Source organism: Mercenaria mercenaria, unplaced genomic scaffold (genome assembly GCF_021730395.1).
Source record: "Mercenaria mercenaria strain notata unplaced genomic scaffold, MADL_Memer_1 contig_2215, whole genome shotgun sequence".
Taxonomy (NCBI): Eukaryota; Metazoa; Mollusca; class Bivalvia; order Venerida; family Veneridae; genus Mercenaria; species Mercenaria mercenaria.
Window position 1 is genome coordinate 1 of NW_026460260.1, and position 24,988 is coordinate 24,988.

The window sequence follows — 24,988 nt, forward strand, 5'->3', positions numbered from 1 at the left end:
CCAACAGGTCAAGTACTGGCTAGCGGGAAAGAACTGACTGGTCAGTTTCTTCCCCCACCTGACAGGTCAAGTATATGCTAGGGGGGAAAGAACTGACTGGTCAGTTTCTTCTCCCCACCCGACAGGTCAAGTACTGGCTAGGGGGAAAGACCTGACCAGTCAATTTCTTCCCCCACCTAACAGAGCAAGTACTGGTTTAGGAGGGGAAAGGACTGACTGGTCAATTTCTTCCCCCACCTGACAGGTCAAGTATATGATAGGGGGGAAAGAACTGACCAGTCAATTTCTTCTCCCCACCCGACAGGTCAAGTACTGGCTTGGGGGGAAAGAACTGACCGGCCAATTTCTTCGCCCATCTGACAGGTCAAGTTTATGCTAGGGGGGAAAGAACCGACTGGTCAATTTCTTCCCCCATCTGATAGGTCAAGTATATGCTAGGGGTGAAAGAACTGACCAGTTAATTTCTTCTCCCCACCCAACAGGTCAAGTACTGGCTAGGGGGAAAGAACTGACCAGCCAATTTTTTTCCATTAGGTCAAGGTCACACTTAGAGGTCAAATGTTAGCATGGTCTGTTTCTTGTCCGATCCATAACTCTGCCGTTGTTGAAGGGATTTTGAAATTACTTGGCATAAATGTTCCCTATAATGAGATGAGGTATCATGTGCAAGACCCAGACCCCTAGCTCCAAAGTCAAGGTCACACTTTGAAGTCAAAGTTGTTTCTTGTCTGGTCCATAACTCTGCCTTTTATCAAGAGATTTGAAAATAATTTGACACAAAAGTTAACCATATTGAGAAGATGGGTCACACTTATGACTTAGGCCTCTTAGGTCAAGGTTACAAAACGGGGTTACCCATTTGGGGCCTCAAAAAAAAAAAAAAAATTGACCTTGTCCGGACAATAACTTCATCATTGAATGTAGGATTATAAAATAACCTGGCACAATTGTTTTATTTGGCACAAATGTTTGTGTCAGTGAGACAGAGATTAGTGTGCAACTCCCAGTCCTTTTGACAGCTGGCGGGCTTGACATGTTGCTCTTGGGCATCTAGTTTGACCTTCTTGTCCAAAGTGCAATGATAACAGGTGAGTAATATAGGGCCATTATGGCTCTCTTGTTTCTAAAATATGCTCATAAAAACACAAGGACATTCCTGCATATGGAAGAGTGCAGCTCTTAAGTTTATCATGAATGAAATTGGTGAATTAAAAAAAGTGAAAGTAATTATTTAGGGGTGTGTTATAAAGTATGCGTAAAGTGATGATAATTATGCCTACCATAAAATTTAAGGACATGTTCATTAGATAGGAGGCTCCTCGTTTTCACTGTGTCATCCAGTGAATGAAAAGACCTCTTCACGCTATAATGCAGACATCATAATACAATTTTAAATTAACTAAAATGTATTGAAGCGTCATATATATTAAATAGACAATAGTCATGCTGTGCTAGTTGAATTTTTAGCTCACCTGATCACAAAGTGCTCGAGGTAAGCTATTGTGATCGCTCACCATCCAGCATTCGTGACCAGCATCCAGCTACTGTTTGGCTGTTCATGGTCCTTCCACACTTTCCTTTGAACAACATCTTCTTTTAAACATTTGGTGGAATTTGATGTGGTCACTTTTCCCTATACATATATGGTGGAAACTTTAAAAATCTCCTCAATGTATGAAATTTCAGGCCGATTTGGAAAGAAATTCACATAAATTGGTCGACCCAGTCTACCAAAAATGTTCAAATTATTTTGATTCATCAAAACCTATTGACCGCCAGGGTTCATGGCCATTTTTTCCCTATGTATCTATATTAGAAACTTGTATTATATTTTTGTCAGAAACAGCAGGTCCAATTTTAATATAATTTTACACAAATGTTTCTTGGATGACCCTTTACGGAAATTATGTAATTTATTCTTTTTCATCAAAAAGCATTGCCACTAGGATGTGTGGTCACTTTACCCCTTGTTTATGTAGTGGAAACTTAAAAAAAATCTTCATGTTTGATATTGTCTAATCACATCATTATGTCTCCCCCATAAAATGGAGATACATACTGGTTTTGCCTTTGCCATCTGTCTGTCTGCCTGTCTGATTCATCAAAACCCATTGACCACCAGGGTTCATGTCCATTTTTTCCCTATGTATCTATATTAGAAACTTGTATTATATTTTTTGTCAGAAACAGCAGGTCCAATTTTAATACAATTTTACACAAATGTTTCTTAGATGACCTTTTACGGAAATTATGTAATTTATTCTTTTTCATCAAAAAGCATTGCCACTAGGATGTGTGGTCACTTTACCCCTTGTTTATGTAGTGGAAACTTAAAAAAAATCTTCATGTTTGATATTGTCTAATCACATCATTATGTCTCCCCCATAAAATGGAGATACATACTGGTTTTGCCTTTGCCATCTGTCTGTCTGCCTGTCCGCCTGTATGTCAGCTGTCCGAGCAGCTTAAAAGAAAGGGCCATCTAACTGTAAAGAGAAAAATAGCTTGAATCCGTTTACAATAGTATATAGGGCCAGGGCCCCCTATACAACAAAATAAAAAACAAGAGGGCCATAAAGGCCCTGTATCGCTCACCTGACCTATTGACCTAAAGATCATCAAGATTAACATTCAGACCAAGTTTCATTAAGATTTGGTCATAAATGTGGCCTCTAAAGTGTGTCCTTTGATTTGACCCCAAGACCAAGTTTTTGACCTGACATGATCCAGATTCAAACTTGACCTAAAGATCATCAAGTTTAACATTCTGACTAAGTTTCAGGAAGATAAGTCATAAATATGGCCTCTAGAATGTTAACAAGCTTTTCCTTTGATTTGACCTAGTGACCTGGTTTTTGACCCACCTGACCCAGATTTAAACTTGGCCTAAAGATCAATCAAGATTAACATTCGGACCAAGTTTCATTAAGATATGGTCATAAATGTGGCCTCTAAAGTTTTAACTAGCTTTTCCTTTGATTTGACCCGGTGACCTAATTTTTGACCCGACATGACCCAGGTTTGAACTTGACCTAAAGATCATCAAGTTTAACATTCCAACTAAGTTTTATGAAGATACAGTCATAAATGTGGCCTCTAGAATGTTAACAAGCTTTTCCTTTGATTTGACCTAGTGACCTAGTTTTTGACCCAACCTGACCAAGATTTGAACTTGACCTATAGATCATCAAGATTAACATTCTGACCAAGTTTCATTAAGATATGGTCATTAATGTGGCCTCTACAGTGTAAACTAGCTTTTCCTTTGATTTGACCTGGTGACCTAGTTTTTGACTTGACATGACCCAGATTCAAACTGGACCTTAAAATCATCAGTATTAACATTCTGACCAAGTTTCATGAAGATACAGTCATAAATGCGGCCTCTACAGTGTTAACAAGCTTTTCCTTTGATTTGACCTGGTGACCTAGTTTTGACCCCAGATGACCCAAAATCGAACTCGTCCAAGACTTTATTGAGGGTAACACTCTGACCAAGTTTCATTAAGATTGGGCCAAAATTGTGACCTCTAGAGTGTTAACAAGCTTTTCCTTTGATTTGGCTTGGTGACCTAGTTTTTGACCCCATAATTATGACCCAATAATGAACCTGTCCAAGATTTTATTAAGGGTAACATTCTGACCAAGTTTCATTAAGATTGGGACAAAATTGTGACCTCTAGAGTGTTAACAAGCTTTTCCTTTGATTTGACCTGGTGACCTAATTTTTGACCCCAGATGACTCAATATCAAACTCGTCCAAGATTTTATCAAGGGTAACACTCTGACCAAGTTTCATTAAGTTTGGGCCAAAATTGTGACCTCTAGAGTGTTAACAAGCTTTTCCTTTTATTTGACCTGGTGACCTAATTTTTGACCCCAGATGACTCAATATCGAACTCGTCCAAGATTTTATCAAGGGTAACACTCTGACCAAGTTTCATTAAGTTTGGGTCTAGAGTGTTAACAAGCTTTTCCTTTGATTTGGCTTGGTGACCTAGTTTTTGACCCCATATGACCCAATATCGAACTCGTCCAAGATTTTATTAAGGGTAACATTCTGACCAAGTTTCATTAAGATTGGGCCAAAATTGTGACCTCTAGAGTGTTAACAAGCTTTTCCTTTGATTTGACCTGGTGACCTAATTTTTGACCCCAGATGACTCAATATCGAACTCGTCCAAGATTTTATTAAGGGTAACATTCTGACCAAGTTTCATTAAGATTGGGCCAAAAATGTGACCTCTAGAGTGTTAACAGTCAAATTGTTGACGACGGACGGACGGCAACGGACGACGGACACAGGGCGATCACAAAAGCTCACCTTTGAGCACTTTGTGCTCAGGTGAGCTAATAACTAAAGAAATGGCCCCCTGTATCATTTTGGTGGCATGTCCGTCTGTCCACTGGTCAGCATTAAGCTTGTCCAGCTTTCACAGGTCAAACTGCTGGCCAGATTATTGACAAAACTTCTTAGTAGTGATCAGGATCAACCCTAGTTGTGCATATTGCTGGCAAGTTCTGCTTCGCTGAACAAATTGGCTGCCAGAGCTAAAAATAGAAAAATCTTGTCTGGCTTTCACACTTCAAACTGCTGGCTGGATTTCAACGAAAATTTACAAGAGTGATCAGTACCAACTCATTCTGTGCATATTGCAAGCACATTCTGCTTTGCTGCACAAAATGGCCACCAGAGCTAAAGGAAGAAAAATCTTGTCCGGCTTTCACAGGTCAAACTGCTGGCTGGATTTCATAGAAACTTCATAACAGTCATTAGTACCCTAGTTGTCGCTGGCATGTTCTACTCACTGTACGAAATGGTCGCCAGAGCTAAAAATAGAAAAATCTTGTTTGGCTTTCACAGGTCAAACTGCTGACTGGATTTCTATTAAACTTCAGATTGAAGTGATCATTACCAACCCTAGTTGTGCATATCGCTGACATGTTCTGGTTTGCTGCACAAAATGGCCACCAGAGCTAAAAATAGAAAAAGCTTTCCAGCTTTCACTGGTAAAACTGCTGGCTGGATTTTGATGAAACTTCACAGGACTTGGCTAAGATATTATGCCCATAAACATTGTAAGCAAGTTTGATAAAGGTCAGATGAAAACAGTTTGACTAAGGGAGCGGACAAGGCTAAATTGGCAGTTTTTAGCTCACCTGAGCTCTACTAAATTGGTCAATTGATTTTACATAGATTTCTATAGGAAAATCTTCAAAATTAAAAAAAAAATAAACCAGAAGGCCTAGAGCTTAGATATTTGACATGTAGTATTGCCTAGTGGACCTCTACAAAATTTGTTCAAATCATGACCCCAGGGGTCAAAATTGACCCCACCACAGGGGTCTCACTTGATTTTACATAGGAAAATCTTCAAAAAAATTCTAAAAATAAACCAAAAGGCCTAGAGCTTAGATATTTAACATGTAGTATTGCCTAGTTGACCTCTACAAAATTTATTCAAATCATGACCCCGTGGTCAAAATTGACCCCACCCCAGGGGTCACTTGCACCCCTGGGGTCACTTGATTTTACATAGGAAAATCTTAAAAAATTTTCTTAAAATAAACTAGAATGTCTAGATCTTAGATATTTGACATGTAGCATTGCCTAGTAGACTTCTACAAAACTTGTTCAAATCATGACCCCCACCCAGGGTCAAATTGACCCCGCCCCATGGGGTTACTTGATTGTACATAGGGAAATCTTTATAAATTTGCTAAAAATAAACCAGAAGGCCCAGATCTTAGATATTTGATATGTAACATTGCCTAGTAGACTTCTACAAACATTGTTCAAATCATGATCCCCGGGGTAAAATTGGCCCCGCCCCAGGGGTTACTTGATTGTACATCGGAAAATCTTCCAAAAAATCTTTCTAAAAATCATCAGGTTGACATTTGAAACATGTAGCTCATATTACTCAGGTGAGTGATCCTGGGTCATCATGACCCTCTTGTTTAAAAAATGTTTAAATCTTCAACATCCACACCCACCCCTCTGCCAGCCATGTTTAATATATTTTGCTTGATTGTGCTCTCTTAATGACATCTGTTCTTTTAAGTTCAGATGTACATGTTAAAAAGCAACACTTGGTGCCATTTATAAAGACAGTATTTCATTCTAGTTACACTTCAAGGATCAACATAAGATACATTTATTATATACACTTAAAACATTCATTTTCTGTTAAATTGATTTTGACTAATAAACTTATTTGCCTCTTAAACTACATCCTTAACTTTTTGCCAGATATATTTTTTTGCCATTCCTCACCACAAACCCTTTCGGCGGGGGATACCGATTCATTGAATTTTCCTGTTTGTTTTAGAACGTACAGCAATATTGCAGCAGACGACTGCTATTACAAAATTATGTCTCCCCCCCCACCCCCCCCCCCCCCCCCCCCCCCCCCCCCCACTATAACATATTGTTTTTGCACTGTCCGTCTGTTTGTACATCACTCTTCATTTCCGATCAATATCTGGAGAACCATTTAACCTAGAACCTTCAAACTTCATTGGGTGACAGGGCTTATGGAGTAGACCACCCCTATTGTTTTTGGGGTCACTCTGTCAAAGGTCAAAGTCACAGGGACCTGAACATGGAAAACCATTTTTGATCAATCACTTGAGAACCAATTAACCCAGAATGTTTAAACTTCATAGGATGATTAGACATGAAGAGTAGATGACCCGTAATGTTTTTGGGGTAACTCCTTCAAAGGTCAAGGTCAAAGGGGCCTGAACATGGAAAATAAATAACTTGAGAACCACTTGACCCTGAATGTTAATACTTCATAGGATGATTGGTCATGCACAGAAGATGACCCCTTTTGATTTTGGGGTCACTCTATTAAAGGTCAAGGTCACAGGGGCCTGAACATGGAAAACTATTTCTGATCAATAACTTGAGAACCACTTGAATCAAAATGTTGAAACTTCATAGGATGATTGGTCATGCACAGTAAATGACCCCTATTTATTTTGGGATTGCACTGTTAAAGGTCAAGGTCACAGGGGCCTGTACATGGAAAACCATTTCCAATCAATAACTTGAGAACCACTTTACCCAGAATGTGGAAACATAGGGTGATTAGTCATGCAGAGTAGATGACCTCAATATATTTTGGGATCACTGTTAAAGGTCATGGTCATAGAGGCCTTGTCATGTAAAATCATTTCCCGACAGTAAGTTGAGAACCACTTGACCCAGAATGTTGAAACTTCATAGGAAGATTGGATATACAGAGTAGAAGGAAGACCTCTATTGATTTTGGGGTCAGTCTATTAAAGGTCACGGTTACAGCAGACAGAAAATGGAAATCCATTTCTGGTCAATAACTTGAGGGGGTGGGGGTGGGTGGGGGTGGGTGGGGGTGCCGGGGGTCACTATATCAAAGGTCAAGGTCACAGGGGGCTGAACATAACAGCACTTCCCAATCAATAACTTCAGAAGCACTTGACCCAGACTGTTGAAACTTAGTAGGATGATTGGACATGCAGAGTAGATGACCCCTATTGATTTTGGGGTCATTTGATCAAAGGTCAAGGTCACAGGAGCCTGAACAATAACTTGAGAACCACTTGGCCCAGAATGTTGAAACTTAAAGGGATGACTGGACATGCCAAGAAGATGATCCCTAGTGATCATAATTCACACAAATGGTCCTTGTGTGATTTACCAAGATTGATAAAATTATTCTGATTCCTCAAAAAAACATGAACAAAAACATACCATACCTTGACGCCCCCACCCTGAAAAAAGACAACAAAAACCACGCATACACGTATTTATTTAGTAGAAACTAGCACCTAAACTCAGGTGAGCTATATAGGGCCATCATGGCCCTCTTGTTATTCTGTTGAGAAGTTTGTACCCAAACTATATATTTTGATTTAAGAAAGATGAGTCAGCAGTGAAAGAGCTAGCAACGAAATATTTTGTTAGTACTGTTGATAGCAGAAAGAGAACATCAGTACTGTCTGAGGAACAGATGAAGATGATTTTGCAGATGGCTGATATGGAAAAGGTTTCTAAAGAATTAAAGGTATACTATATCTACATCCTTCTATATTTTGATATACCCCCACAAAAGAAAAATTGTTGAAAAAGATGTTAAACCCGAACACACACATACACACAAAGTTTTGGCGGGTATATAGGAGTGAGCTTGTTAGTCTGTCAGTCTGTTGGTTTTCATGGTTTCCAGACAATAACCCATGAAAGGCTAGACCGATTTAGATAATTTTTGGTACACAGGTGTAACATCAGAAAATACCAGTCAAGTTCGACTCTGAGGTCAGTAGGTGAAAGGTCAAGGTAACAGTGACTCTGGACAGTTAAAGGATCATAACTTTCGGTACAAAAGTGTAACATCAAGAAATACAGATTTAGTTTGACTTTGAGGTTTGTAGGTCGAAGGTCAAGGTAATGATGACTTGAAACAGTTAAATGGTTTCCGAATGATAATTTGAGAACACTTGGGCCTAGGATCATAGATTTTTGTACACAGGTGTAACATGATAAAATACAGGTCAAAAGCGACTTTGAGGTTAGTAGGTCAAAGGCCAAGGTCACAATGACATAAATCAGTTAAAAGGTTTCCCAATGATAACTTAAGAACGCTTGGGTCTAGGATCCTGAAAATTCATAGAGGTTGGTCATAACCAGTAGATGAATTTGATGAAACTTGGCACAGTTGTTCACCATCATGAGAGAGAGTGTCGTGCGCAAGAACCAGGTCCCTAGGTCTAAGGTCAAGGTCACACTTAGAGGTCAAAGGTCAAATTCAAGAATGTCTTTGTCCGGAGCATATCTTCTTCATGCATGGAGGGATTTTGATGAAAGTTGGCACAATTGTTCATCATCATGAGACGGACTGTCTTGCACAAGAACCAGGTCCCTAGGTCTAAGGTCAAGGTCACACTTAGAGGTCAAAGGATACAAGAATGAAAAATTCAAGAATGACTTTGTCCGGAGCATATCTTCTTCATGCATGGAAGGATTTTGATGTAGCTTGGCACAATTGTTCATCATCATGAGAGGGGGTGTCATGCACAAGAACCAGGTCCCTAGGTCTAAGGTCAAGGTCACACTTAGAGGTCAAAGGATACAAGAATGAAAACTTTGTCCGGAGCATATCTTCTTCATGCATGAAAGGACTTTGATGTAGCTTGGCACAAATGTTCACAAGCATGAGACGGAGTGTCTTGCGCGAGAACCAGGTCCCTAGGTCTAAGGTCAAGGTCACACTTAGAGGCCAAAGGTCAAATACAAGAATGACTTTGTCCGGAACATTTCTTCTTCATGCATGGAGGGATTTTGATGTAACTTGGCACAATTGTACACCATCATGAGACGGTGTGTCAACACTGGTCCCTTCTTTTGAATTACTTCCCTTTGTTGTTACTATAAATAGCTTATATTGTAACTTTTTCATTACTAGTAGTAGGGAAAAAATCGAGACCACTTTTCTATAGTACAACAGGCATGTTACATCCAATTCTTAGGTGTATTTTGAGCTATCTCTACCTAGTAAGGATTTTTGTACGGACTTGCAATTTTTTTGTTTTTTAGCTCACCTGTCACATAGTGACAAGGTGAGCTTTTGTGATCACCCTTCGTCCTTCGTCTGTCGTCTGTCCGTCCGTGCGTGCGTCCGTGCGTCAACAATTTCTTGTCTGCACGATAGTGGTTTCATTTATGATTTTATTTTAACCAAACTTGCACATAACTTGTATCACCATAAGATCTCGGTTCCTTTCTTGAACTGGCCAGATCCCATTATGGATTCCAGAGTTATGGCCCCTGAAAGGGCCAGAATTAGCTATTTTGACCTTGTCTGCACAATAGCAGCTTTATTTATGATTTGATTTTTACCAAACTGGCACACAACTTGTATCACCATAAGATCTTGGTTCCTTTCTTGAACTGGCCAGATCCCATTGCGGGTTCCAGAGTTATGGCCCTTGAAAGGGCCAGAATTAGCTGTTTTGACCTTGTCTTCACAATAGCAGCTTCATTTATGATTTGATTTTAACCAAACTTGCACACAACTTATATCACAATAAGATCTTGGTTCCTTTCTTGAACTGACAAGATTCCTTTATGGGTTCCAGAGTTATGGCCCCTGAAAGGGCCAGAATTAGCTATTTTGACCTTGTCTGCACAATAGCAGCTTCATTTATGATTTGAATTTAATCAGACTTGCACAAAACTTGTGTCACCATAAGATCTTGATTCCTTAGTTGAACCGGTCAGATCCCTTAATGGGTTCCAGAGTTATGGCCCCTGAAAGGGCCAAAATTAGCTATTTTGACCTTGTCTGCACAATAGCAGCTTCATTTATGATTCGATTTTAACCAAACTTGCACACAACTTGTATCACCACAAGATCTTGGATCCTTTGTTGAACTGGCCAGATTTCATCATGGGTTCCAGAGTTATGGCCCCTTAAAGGTCCAAAATTGGCTATTTTGGCTTTTGCAGCCATATAGAGACTTCATTTATGGTTTTATTTGATACAAACTTCCAAAATAACTTCAGCAACAATAATTCTTGGATTCTATGACAAATCAGATCCAAGCGTAGGTTCAGAGTTATTTTATATCTGATTACCTCCCCTGATTGTAATCAAAATGGATTTATTTCAGTAAGTTCTTATAGGACTTATTTGAAATTTCATTATTGTCATTAGTTGGACTGAGCCAATCAGGGTAGATAACTATGGACTGATTTTATGTCAAATTACCTCCCTTTATTAATCCCCCGCCGTGGCGGAGGGATTATAGGAATGGTCTGCGTCCGTCCTTCCGTCTGTCCGTCCGAGCTCACATTTGCATACTTAGGTGGCTATAGGAAAATAGGTAACTGTACTTTTTCTTTGATGTCATTCATTCTGTAATTCTTTTATGTGGCTATTTTTCTCTTATGTGGCTAAAAGAACAATAGAGAGAACAAAAGAGTAGCCACATAAGTATCCATATGTAGGAATGTCCGTCCTTCCGTCCGTCCTTCCGTCCGTAACAAAATCGTGTCCGGTCCATATCTCCTAAACCCCTTGAAGGATTTTCATGAAACTTGGGTCAAATGATCACCTCATCAAGATGATGTGCAGAACCCATGAGTCAGCCTTGTCGGTTCAAGGTCAAGGTCACAACTCAAGGTCAAAGGTTTGAGCCTGCCATTTTGTGTCCGCTCTATATCTCCTAAACCCCTTGAAGGAATTTTATAAAACTTGGGTCAAATGATCACCTCATCAAGACGATGTGCAGAACCCATGAGTCAACCATGCCGGCTCAAGGTCAAGGTCACAACTCAAGGTCAAAGGTTTGAGCCTTCCATTTTGTGTTCGCTCTATATCTCTTAAACCCCTTGAAGGAATTTTATAAAACTTGGGTCAAATGATCACCTCATCAAGACGATGTGCAGAACCCATGAGTCAGTCATGCCGGCTCAAGGTCAAGGTCAAGGTCAAAACTTAGGGTCAAAGGTTTGAGCCTTCCATTTTGTGTCCGCTCTATATCTCCTAAACCCCTTGAAGGATTTTCATCAAACTTGGGTCAAACGATCACCTCATCAAGGCGATGTGCAGAACTTATGAGTCAGCCATGTCGGCTCAAGGTCAAGGTCACAACTGAAGGTCAAAGGTTTGAGCCTTCCATTTTGTGTCCGCTCTATATCTCCTAAACCCCTTGAAGGAATTTTATAAAACTTGGGTCAAATGATTAACTCATCAGAACGATGTGCAGAAATTATGAGTCAACCATGCCAGCTCAAGGTCAAGGTCACAACTAAGGGTCGAAGGTTTGAGCCTTCCATTTGGTGTCCACTCTGTATCTCCTTAACCCCTTGTAGGATTTTCATCAAACTTGGATCACCTCATCAAGAACTCATGAGTCAGCCATGTCAACTCAAGGTCAAGGTCACAACTGAAGGTCAAAGGTTTCAGCTCTGTATCTCCTAAACCCCTTGAAGGATTTTCATGAAACTTTGGTCAAATGATCACCTCATCAAGACGTTGTGCAGAATTCATGAGTCAGCCATGTCAGTTCAAGGTCAAGGTCACAGCTAAAATCAAAGGTTTACCCTTTCACTATCCATAGCAGTGGCGGGGGATTTAGCTGTCTTTCAGACTGCCTTGTTTCAAATTAAAATGGGTATATCTCCGTAACTAATAAAGATACTGATCTGAAATTTCATTTATGTCAACAGATTTATTTGGCAGATCCTTCTTTTGTTCACTTACAATAATTTTTTTTTTAATTACTTTCCTTTTACGTTACTATAAATAGCTTATATTTAGTAACTTTTTTTAGCTCACATGTCACAAAGTGACAGTGTGAGCTTTTGTGATCGTGCAGCGTCCGTCGTCCGTGCGTGCGTGCGTGCGTGCGTGCGTGCGTAAACTTTTGATTGTGACCTCTCTAGAGGTCACATTTTTCATGGGATCTTTATGAAAGTTGGTCAGAGTGTTCATCTTGATGATATCTAGGTCAAGTTCGAAACTGGGTCACGTGCGGTCAAAAACTAGGTCAGTAGGTCTAAAAATAGAAAAAACTTGTGACCTCTCTAGAGGCCATATTTTTCATAAGATCTTCATGAAAATTGGTCAGAATGTTCACCTTGACGATGTCTAGGTCAAGTTCGAAACTGGGTCACGTGCCTTCAAAAACTAGGTCAGTAGGTCAAATAATAGAAAAACCTTGTGACCTCTCTAGAGGCCATATTTTTCATGGGATCTGTATGAAAGTTGGTCTGAATGTTTATCCTGATGATATCTAGGTCAAGTTCGAAACTGGGTCAGCTGTGATCAAAAACTAGGTCATTAGGTCTAAAAATAGAAAAAACTTGTGACCTCTCTAGAGGTCATACTTTTGAATGGATCTTCATGAAAATTGGTCAGAATGTTCACCTTGATGATATCTAGGTCAAGTTCGAAACTGGGTCACGTGCCATCAATAACTAGGTCAGTAGGTCAAATAAAAAAAACCTTGTGACCTCTCTAGAGGCCATATTTTTCATGGGATCTGTATGAAGGTTGGTCTGAATGTTCATCTTGATGATATCTAGGGCAGGTTCGAAACTTGGTCAACTGTGGTTAAAAACTAGGTAAGTAGGTCTAAAAATAGAAAAACCTTGTGACCTCTCTAGAGGCCATATTTTTCATGAGATCTTCATGAAAATTGGTCAGAATGTTCACTTTGATTATATCTAGGTCAAGTTCGAAACTGGGTCATGTGCCATCAAAAACTAGGTCAGTAGGTCAAATAATAGAAAAACCTTGTGACCTCTCTAGAGGCCATATTTTTCATGGGATCTGTATGAAAGTTGGTCTGAATGTTCATCTTGATGATATCTAGATCAGTTTCGAAACTGGGTCAGCTGCGGTCAAAAACTAGGTCATTAGGTCTAAAAATAGAAAAACCTTGTGACCTCTCTAGAGGCCATACTTTTGAATGGATCTTCATGAAAATTGGTCAGAATGTTCACCTTGATGATATCTAGGTCAAGTTTGAAACTGGGTCACGTGCCATCAATAACTAGGTCAGTAGGTCAGATAATGAAAAAACCTTGTGATCTCTCTTAGAGGCCATATTTTTCATGGGATCTGTATGAAAGTTGGTCTGAATGTTCATCTTGATGATATCTAGGTCAGGTTCAAAACTGGGTCACATGAGCTCAAAAACTAGGTCACTATGTCAAATAATAGAAAAAAAATGACGTCATACTCAGTTCAAAACTGGGTCATGTTGGGACAGGTGAGCGATTCAGGACCATCATGGTCCTCTTGTATTATTGGCCGTAGAGAAAAACCGAGACCACTTTTCTGTGGTACAACATGGATGGTACCTCCAATTTTTAGGTGTATTTTGACATATCTGTACCTTGTAAGAATTTTTTTTTCTTTTTGGTTAAATTTCTTCTCTTTGTTGTTACGGTCCTTTGGACTTAGATATTTTTTCTGAGTACCTTCTTGTCCTCAAGTGCAATGATAACTGGTGAGTGATATAGGGCCATCATGGCCCTCTTGTTTGTTTTGTTTTCTTTAAAGATTAACTTCCCTTTGTTGTTACTATAAATAACTTACATAGTATCTTTTTTATAATTGACCGTAGGGAAAAACCAAGACCACTTTTCTGTGGTACAACATTGATGTTGCTTTCAAATTTTGGGTGTATTTTAAGGTATCTCTGGCTGGTAATTTTTTTTTTGTGGACTTAGAAAAATAAAAGAATTACAATAATTTCTAAAAAAAAAACATTGTAAACAACTACAAAATTAAAATTCCATTTGCAATTACAGGTGCTAGTGTAAAGAAATTTGCTGTGAGGGGCATATATTGTGACATTCTGGCACTCTTGTTGACCCAATCTTTATGAAACTTGGTCAGAATGTTTGTCTTGATGATACCTAGGTCAAGTTCGAAACTGGGTCATGTGGGGTCAAAAACTAGGTCAGTAGGTCAAATCATAGGAAAAGCTTGTGCACACTAGAGACCACATTTTTGACCCAATCTTTATGAAACTTGGTCAGAATGTTTATCTTGATGATCTCTAGGTCAGATTCGAAACTGGGTCATGTGGGGTCAAAAACTAGGTCAGTAGGTTAAATCATAGGAAAAACTTGTGAACACTCTAGAGACCACATTTTTGACTCAATCTTTATGAAACTTGGTCAGAATGTTTGTCTTGATGATCTCTAGGTCAAGTTCGAAACTGGGTCATGTGGGTCAAAAACTAGGTCAGTAGGTCAAATCATAGGAAAGGCTTGTGAACACTCTGGAGGCCACTTTTTTGACCCAATCTTCATGAAACTTGGTCAGAATGTTTGTCTTGATGATCTGTACGTGAAAGTTGAAACTGGGTCATGTGAGTCAAAAACTAGGTCAGTAGGTCAGATCAATAGATAAGCTTGTGAACACTGTAGAGACCACATTTTTGACCCAATCTTTATGAAACTTGGTCAGAATGTTTGTCTTGATGATCTTTAGATCAAGTATGAAACTGGGTCATGTGGGGTCAAAAACTGGGTCAGTAGGTCAGATCAAAGGAAAAGCTTGTGAACACTAGAGACCACATTTTTGACCCAATCTTTATGAAACTTGGTCAGAATGTTTGTCTTGATGATCTCTAGGTCAAGTTCGAAACTGGGTCATGTGGGGTCAAAAACTAGGTCAGTAGGTCAAATCATAGGAAAAGCTTGTGAACCCTCTAGAGGCCATTTTTTTTACCCAATCTATATGAAACTTGGTGAGAATGTTTGTCTTGATGATCTCTAGGTGAAGGTTGAAACTGGGTCATGTGGGATCAAAACCTAGGTCAGTAGGTCAGATCAATAGAAAAGCTTGTAAACACTCTAGAGACCACATTTTTGACCCAATCTTTATGAAACTTGGTCAGAATGTTTGTCTTGATGATCTCTAGGTCAAGTATGAAACTGGGTCAAGTGGGGTCAAAAACTAGGTCACCTGGTCAAATCAAAGGAAAAGCTTGTGAACACTTTAGAGGCCACATTTGTGACTGAATCTTTATGAAACTGGGTTAGAATGTTTGTCTTTATCTTTTCTATGTCAAGTATGAATCTCAGTCAGGTGGGGTCAAAAACTAGGACACCAGGCTAGATCAAAGGAAATTATTTTCAACACTCTATAAACCACAATGAAACTCATGGGAATTAGTCAGAATGTTTGTTTTGATAATCTATATGTCAAGTTCGAATCTGGGTCATATGGGGTCAAAAACTAGGTCAACGGTCAATCAAAGGAAAAGCTTGTGAACACTCTAGAGGCCACAGTTTTAACCAAATCTTTATGAAATTTAGTCAGAATGTTTGTCTTGATGATCTTTAGGTCAAGTTCAACTCTTGGTCTTGCGGGGTCAAAAACTAGGTCAGTAGGCCAGATCAACTCGGTGAGCGATGTATAGGGCCATCATGGCCCTCTTGTATGTATTACACATTAAACAATACTCCAAAGACAATGCTGTCTGAATGTTACTTCACGCACATTTGTTTTTCCGGGTTATGAATAGAAACACTTTTGATTTGGTGTTAAACATGACACAAGCTCTGACATGCATTTTGGTAAAATTATGTCTCCTTTTGAACTTGAAAATCTTTTGATATTTTAACATTTTGAGTAATATTTTCTTGCTTCTGGGACAATATTTCAAATAGTTGAGCATTGGCTGTCTTATGGACAGCTCTTGTTCGTCTTGCTCTGCCCCTATTTCCAGAGTTATGGCCCCTGAAATAGTAAAAAATGCACATTTTCACCTTGTGACAAGCTCAGAAACTGTTTAATACAGATTCATGAAACCTTGAAGGAGTCTTAATCATGATATGAACTTGCAAGTTTCTAGAGTTAAGACCCCTGAAATAGTCAGAAATGCACATTTTTACCTTGTGACGCGCCTAACTCAAAAAGTATTATATATAAATTGATTAAACCTTGCATGAGTCTTTATCATGATATGAACTTGCGCACCTCCTATTTTTTGTCTGCTTCTGCCCTATATTTTGAGAGTTATGGTCCCTGAAATAGTCAAAAATGCATATTTTCACCTTGTGACGCACCTAGGTCAAAAAGTATATATAAATGGATAAAAACTTGCATGAGTCCTTATTCATGATATAAACATGCACACCACTTATTATTTGGCCCCTGAAATAGTCAAAAATGTACATTTTCACCTAATTATGTGCCTAGCTCAAAAAGTGTATCATGATGTCACCTTGCACATTTGGCATTCTTCTTTGGAATCTTGGCGCTTATTACAAAGTTATGGCCTTTGAAATAGCCAAAATAAAGGATTTTATTGTTTGTGATGCTCACAGCTCAAAAAGTATATGGCCTAGAATAATGAATCCTTGTTATAAAATGTTTGTTGAGGCTATACCCCCTTAAGAATGCAAACATTTGAATTATTACCCCTTATTTGTGACAAATATACCAGTGGGGGCACACCATGTTTCCTACAGACACATTCTAGTTTTTACAAGTTTCAAAAGTAATCTTGCATAATCTTTACCTTGACCCTTTCTCCTAATTATGTCTTACCCCACACTTATTGTTTTTGCCCTGTCCGTCCGTCTGTACGTCACACTTCATTTCCGATCAATAACTAGAGAACCATTTGACTTACAATCTTCAAACTTCATAGGATGGCACAGCATATGAAGTAGACATCCGCTATAGCTTTTGGGGCCACTCCATCAAAGGTCAAGGTCACAGGGGCCTGAACATGGAAAACCATTTCCGATCAATAACTTGAGAACTACTTGGCCCAGAATGTTGAAACTTAACAGGATGATTGGACATGCAGAGTAAATGACCCCTATTGATTATGGGGTCACTTTGTTTAAAGGTCAAGGTCACAGGGGCCTGAACATGTAAAACAATTTCTGATCAATAACTTGAGTACTACTTGACCCAGGATGTTGAAACTACTTAAGGTGGTTGGACATGTAGAGTAGATGACCCCTATCGATGTTGGGGTCACTCGATCAAAGATCAAGGTCACAGGGGCCCGAACATGGAAAATGATTTCTGGTTTGTAACTTGAAAACCACCTGACCCAGAATGTTTAAACTTCATATGATGATTGGTCATGCAGAGTAAATGACCCCTATTGATTTTGGGGTTGCTTTGTTAAAGGTCAAGGTCACGGGGACTTGAACATGGAAAACAATTTCATATCAATAACTTAATAACCACTGAACCCAGAATGTTGAAACTTCATAGGATGATTGGACATGCAGAGTAGATGACCTCTACTGATTTTGGGGTCACTCTATTATAGGTCAAGGTCACAGTGACATGAACATGGAAAACCACTTCCGGTCAGTAACTTGAGAATTACCTGACCCAGGATATTGAAACTTCATTAGATGATCGGACATGCAGAGTAAATGACCCCTATTGATTTTTGAATCCCTCTATCAAAGATCAAGGTCACAGGGGACAGAACATGGAAATTCATTTCCGGTCAATAACTTTAGAACCATTTGACCTAAAACCTTCAAACTTCATAGGGTAATAGGACTAACAGAGTAGATAACCCCTATTATTTTGGGGTCACTACATGAAATGGCAAGGTCACAGGGGGCTGAACATCAAAAACACTTTCCAGTCAATAACTTGAGAACCAGTTGACCCAGAATGTTGAAACCTAATAAAGGATAATTGTACATGCAGAGTAGATGACCTCTACTGATTTTGGGGTCACTCAGTCAAAGGTTAAGGTCACTGGGGCTGAACCTAGGGAACGCTGTCCAATTCATAACTTGAGAACCATTAGACCCAAAGTGTTGAAACTTAATGGGATGATTGGACATGCCAAGTAGATGATCCCTATTGTAGCCAGCCATCAGTGTCTCTTGGACTTCTGCTCCTGTCCCCTGTTGACTTCTTGCTTATACGACTTGGGAGACATGAGCTTTTCTACAAAAGCATCTTCTAGTTTTCTTGTTTTTAAAGCTTTAGCTAGGAACTTTGTCAACATGCAAACAAAGTATGTGCAGGGGCTGGGCCTATTATACCCAAGGTCAAGGCCACCAAGGGGTTATACTTTTTATTGTGCCCCCCCCCCCCCCCTCCCACCCCCATGAGTGGTGGGGGCATATAGATTTGCTCTTGTCCGTCCGTCCATGTGTCCGTGCGCTCATACAATTGGTACCTTAGGTGGTAGGAGGTGTGGCCTAGGACAATAGAAATCCTTTGTATTCATTCTGTAACCACTTAATTCTTTTGTTCCTTAAGTAGTCATTCTATTGTTTGCAAACAATGGAATGACCACCTAATACATGAATTGCATGGGCGGACGTCTGTCCGAAGTTCAGGATGCGCTTAGCTCAAAAAGTATTTGATATAAATTGATGAAACTTTGCATAAGTCTTTATCATGATATGAACTTGTGCACCTCCTATTTTTTGTCTGGCTCTGCCGCCTATTTTTAGCTCACCTGTCACAAAGTGACAAGGTGAGCTTTTGTGATCGCGCAGCGTCCGTCGTCCGTCCGTCCGTCCGTGCGTAAACTTTAGCTTGTGACCACTCTAGAGGTCACATTTTTCATGGGGTCTTTATGAAAATTGGTCAGAATGTTCACCTTGATGATATCTAGGTCAAGTTTGAAACTGAGTCACATGCGGTCAAAAACTAGGTCAGTAGGTCTAAAAATAGAAAAACCTTGTGACCTCTGTAGAAGCCAAAATTTTCACAAGACCTTCAAGAAAATTGGTCCGTCGTCCATCGTCCCTCCGTCCGTGCGTCCGAGCGTGCGTAAACTTTTGCTTGTGACCACTCTAGAGGACACATTTTTCATGGGATCTTTATGAAAATTGGTCAGAATGTTTACCTTGATGATATCTAGGTCAAGTTCGAAACTGGGTCACGTGCCATCAAAAACTAGGTCAGTAGGTCTAAAAATAGAAAAACCTTGTGACCTCTCTAGAGGCCATATATTTCACGAGATCTTCATGAAAATTGGTCAGAATGTTCACCTTGATGATATCTAGGTCAAGTTCGAAAGTGGGTCATGTGCCATCAAAAACTAGGTCAGTAGGTCAAATAATAGAAAAACCTTGTGACCTCTCTAGAGGCCATATTTTTCATGGGATCTATATGAATATTGGTCTAAATGTTCATCTTGATGATATCTAGGTCAAATTCGAAAGTGGGTCACGTGCCTTCAAAAACTAGGTCAGTAGGTCAAATAAAAAGAAAAACCTTGTGACCTCTCTAAAGGCCATATTTTTCATGGGATCTGTATGAAAGTTGGTCTGACTGTTCATCTTGATGATATCTAGGTCAAGTTCGAAACAGGGTCATGTGCGTTCAAAAACTAGGTCAGTAGGTCTAAAAATAGAAAAACCTTGTGACCTCTCTAGAGGCCATACTTGTGAATGGATCTCCATAAAAATTGGTCAGAATGTTTATCTTGATGATATCTAGGTCAAATTCGAAAGTGGGTCACGTGCCATCAAAAGTAGGTCAGTAGGTCAAATAATGTAAAAACGTTGTGACCTCTCTAGAGGCCATATTTTTCATGGGATCTGTATGAAAGTTGGTCTGAATGTTTATCTTGATGATATATAGGTCAAGTTTGAAACTGGGTCAACTGCGATCAAAAACTAGGTCAGTAGGTCTTAAAATAGAAAAACCTTGTGACCTCTCTAGAGACCATACCCTTGAATGGATCTTCATGAAAATTGGTCAGAATGTTCACCTTGATGATATCTAGGTCAAGTTTGAAACTGGGTCACGTGCCTTCAAAAACTAGGTCAGTAGGTCAAATAATAAAAAAAACCTTGTGACCTCTCTAGAGGCCATATTTTTCATGGGATCTGTATGAAAGTTGGTCTGACTGTTCATCTTGATGATATCTAGGTCAAGTTCGAAACAGGTTCATGTGCGGTCAAAAACTAGGTCAGTAGGTCTAAAAATAGAAAAACCTTGTGACCTCTCTAGAGGCCATACTTGTGAATGGATCTCCATAAAAATTGGTCAGAATGTTTATCTTGATGATATCTAAGTCAAGTTCGAAAGTGGGTCACGTGCCATCAAAAACTAGGTCAGTAGGTCAAATAATGTAAAAATGTTGTGACCTCTCTAGAGGCCATATTTTTCATGGGATCTGTATGAAAGTTGGTCTGAATGTTTATCTTGATGATATATAGGTCAAATTTGAAACTGGGTCAACTGCGATCAAAAACTAGGTCAGTAGGTCTTAAAATAGAAAAAACTTGTGACCTCTCTAGAGACCATACCCTTGGATGGATCTTCATGAAAATTGGTCAGAATGTTCACCTTGATGACATCTAGGTCAAGTTTGAAACTGGGTCACGTGCCTTCAAAAACTAGGTCAGTAGTTCAAATAATAAAAAAACCTTGTGACCTCTCTAGAGGCCATACTTTTCATGGGATCTGTATGAAAATTGGTCTGAATGTTCATCTTGATGATATCTAGGTCAAGTTTGAAACTGAGTCAACTGCGGTCAAAAACTAGGTCAGTTGGTCTAAAATTAGAAAAATCTTTTGACCTCTCTAGAGGCCATATTTTTCAATGGATCTTCATGAAAATTGGTCTGAATGTTCACCTTGATGATATCTAGGTAAGTTTCGAAACTGGGTCACTTGTGGTCAAAAACTAGGCCAGTAGGTATAAAAATAAAAAACCTTGTGACCTGTCTAGAGGCCATATTTTTCATGAGATCTTCATGAAAATTAGTGAGAATGTTCACCTTGATGATATCTAGATAAAGTTTAAAACAGGGTCACGTAACTTCGAAAACTAGGTCAATAGGTCAAATAATAGAAAAGCCTTGTGACCTCTCTAGAGGCCATATTTTTCAATGGATCTGCATGAAAATTGGTCAGAATTTTTATCTTGATAATATCTAGGTCAAGTTCAAAACTGGGTCACGAGCTCAAAAACTAGGTCACTATGTCAAATAATAGAAAAAACGACGTCATACTCAAAACTGGGTCATGTGGGAACAGGTGAGCGATTCAGGACCATCATGGTCGTCTTGTTTTTTCATGGGATCTGTATGAAAGTTGGTCTGAATGTTCATCTTGATGATATCTAGGTCAAGTTCGAAACTGGGTCACGTGTCGTTGATAACTAGGTCAGTAGGGCAAATAATAAAAAAACCTTGTGACCTCTCTAGTGGCCAATTTTTTCATGGGATCTGTATGAAAGTTGGTCTGAATGTTCATCTTGATGATATCTAGGTCAAGTTTGAAACTGGGCCAACTGTGGTCAAAAACTAGGCCAGTACGTCTAAAAATAGAAAAACTTTGTGACCTCTCTAGAGGCCTTATTTTTGAATAGATCTTCATGAAAATTGGTCAGAATGTTCACCTTGATGATATCTAAGTCAAGTTCGAAACTGGGTCACACACCATTAATAACTAGGTCAGTAGGTCAAATAATAAAAAAACCTTGTGACCTCTCTAGAGGCCATATTTTTCATTGGATCTGTATGAAAGTTGGTCTGAATGTTCGTCTTGATGATATCTAGCTCAAATTCCAAACTTGGTCAACTGCGTTCAAAAACTAGGTCAGTAGGTCTAAAAATAGAAAAACATTGTGACCTCTCTAGAGGCCATACTTTTGAATGGATCTTCATGAAAATTGGTCAAAATGTTCACCTTGATGATATCTAGGTCAGATTCAAAACTGGGTCATGTGCCGTCAATAACTAGGTCAGTAGGTCAAATAATAAAAAACATTGTGACCTCTCTAGAGGCGATACTTTTGAATGGATCTTCATGAAAATTGGTCAGAATGTTCACCTTGATGATATCTAGGTCAGATTTAAAACTGGGTCATGTGCCATCAATAACTAGGTCAGTAGGTCAAATAATAAAAAACCTTGTGACCTCTCTAGAGGCCATATTTTTTAATGTATCTTCATGAAAATTGGTCAGAATATTTATCTTGATGATATCTAGGTCAGATTCAAAACTGGGTTACATGAGCTCAAAAACTAGGTCACTATGCCAAATAATAGAAAAAATGATGTCATACTCAATTCAAAACTGGGTCATGTGGGGACAGGTGAGCAATTCAGGACCATCATGGTCTTCTTGTTAGAGTTATGGCCCCTGAAATAGTAAAAAATGCACATTTTTTCCTTGTGACACGCCTAGGTCAAGAAGTATTTGATATAGATTCATGAAACCTTGCATGAGTCTTAATCATGATATGAACTTGCACACCTCCTATTTTTCATCTGGGTCCGCCCCCTATTTCCAGAGTTATGGCCCCTGAAATAATCAAAAATGCACATTTTCACCTGGTGACACGCTTAGCTCAAAAAGCGTTTAATGTAAATTTAATAAACCTTGGATGAGTCTTTATCATGATATGAACTTGCACACCTCCTACTTTTCATCTGGGTCCACCTCCTATATCCAGAGTTACTGGCCATGAAATAGTTAATAATGCACATTTTCGCCTTGTGACGCACCTAACACAAAAAGTATTACATATAAATTGATTAAGCCTTGCATGAGTCTTTATCATGATATGAACTTGCGCATCTCCTATTTTTTATCTGCCTCCATCCCTATTTTCAGAGTTATGGCCCCTGAAATAGTCAAAAATGCACATTTTCACCTTGAGATGCACCTAGCTCAAAAAGTAAATGATATAAATGGATGAAAACTTACATGAGTCTTTATCATATATAAACTTGCACACGTCTTATTTATTTGCTGGCTCCTTCCCCTATTTTTAAAGTTATGGCCCCTGAAATAGTAAAAAAATGCACATTTTCACCTAATTATGTGCCTAACTCATAAAGTATTTAATGTAAATTCATGAAATCTTGCTTAAGTCTTTATCATAATGTGGCCTTGCACACTTGGCATTCTTCTTGAGAATCTTAGTGTTTATTACAGAGTTATGGCCCTTGAAATAGCCAAAATAGTGGATTTTTTGTTTGTGATGCTCATAGCTCAAAAAGTATATGGTATAGAATAATGACTCTTTTTCATTTTTTTTTAGGCTATACCCCATTAAGACTGCAAAAAACTGAATTTTTCCCCTTATTTGTGACAAATGTACCAGTGGTGGGGCACACCCTTTGTCCTACAGACACATTCTAGTTTTTAAGGTTAAAAGTTTTTCGGCAGCCTTTCTTTTTCTGTCATATCTTTGTTACTATTGCAAGGGTTGGATCCATTATACCCAAGGTCAAAGTCACTTATTATTGAGACATAATTATATTCGTTTTACTGTCAAATCAACAAATAGTAGAGCACGCTGTCTTATGGACAGCTCTTTTTAATGAATTATGCCATCTTCTTACTTAGAATCTAAGCTTAATTTTGATGCATTTTTATTTTATTTCTGATGTTACAGAAAGCTTCAAACTTAAAAAGAGGTATTCCTCATCATCACCCACATCATTTAACATAAAGGCCCCATCACACCAAACTAAATCTCAAAACATCTCAACCCGTCCCAAAATATTGTAAAACGGGTTGCGATCTGGCTAGAACATTATTTTATACTTTGGCCGGAACATATCCATAGTTCGATTGTAGTTAGTTCATAAACAGTTCTCGATACGTCCATTACGTCTTTATCCCGTCTGAAGTCCATATATAGTAAGTTCAGTTTGGAAAAAATTGCACGTTCTCATCTCTCCCTTGTATGTTCAGAACGTAAATTGCAGTCACGTTCTAGCCCGATGGCTATTAAAAGCCATCGCGTTTCACCAAGTTCTCCTCTAGTTTGTCTCTTCAGCCTCTCAAGACACAAAAATCTACAGCAATAGGCAAGTATCAAAGTGACTCCAAAGAAAAGTGAAGTTAAAACAGTAAAAGACAATATCTCACAGAAACCGAAACATAAATAAACTGAATAAACTGAATGTGAAAGTCGAGAGGATTAGTGTCATAATTTATTCCCTGCACCTTCTGACAACTCTGTGTGTAAGTCAGAAGATGAAGGTGGACATAGTAAGAAACATTTATCATAGCTCGGTGTTTTTTTTTAACAAATTTGGTGCAGGTAAATCGTATACACTGAGTACAGGGTGCGGTAACTAAAAGTGTGCAGATATTTAATACCCGCACGCTAGTTACCGCACTGTTGGATAGGAAAGTATCCCAGCATGTCTGGAGCAGTAGACAGCAAAGTGTATCCTATTGATTTTCTGCTCTAGCATTGGTTTATTTTACCTGGGCTTTACGCGTATAAATCGTTTACCCGAGAGTTTTAATGTTCTTTCTGTTTTGTATCATAGCCATCCATATATGGTAGTTGTAGGCGTTCCACATTGCCATATACAGTAGTTCAGCGAGTACTTAAAATCCTTGCTTTACAAATGTGTAATGCCCAGGTAAAATAAACCATTGCTAGAGCAGAAAATCAATAAAATACACTCCGTTGTCTACTGTTCCAGCTATGCTGGCATACTTGCCTATCTAACAGTGCGGTAACTAGTGTGCGGGTATTAAATACCTGCACA

General features: G+C 38.9%; 1 protein-coding gene across 1 annotated transcript in view; it reads left to right on the forward strand.

Annotated features, from left to right (window-relative positions):
- Nucleotides 1–7,885: 7,885 nt before the first annotated feature.
- Nucleotides 7,886–24,988, forward strand: part of LOC128552261 (uncharacterized) — a 39,370-nt gene continuing 22,267 nt past the window's right edge. Inside the window, exon 1 of the mRNA XM_053533290.1 lies at nt 7,886–8,051. Coding sequence (XP_053389265.1) covers nt 7,998–8,051 — 54 coding nt within the window. The 5' untranslated portion in view covers nt 7,886–7,997. The remainder of the gene's footprint in view (nt 8,052–24,988) is intronic.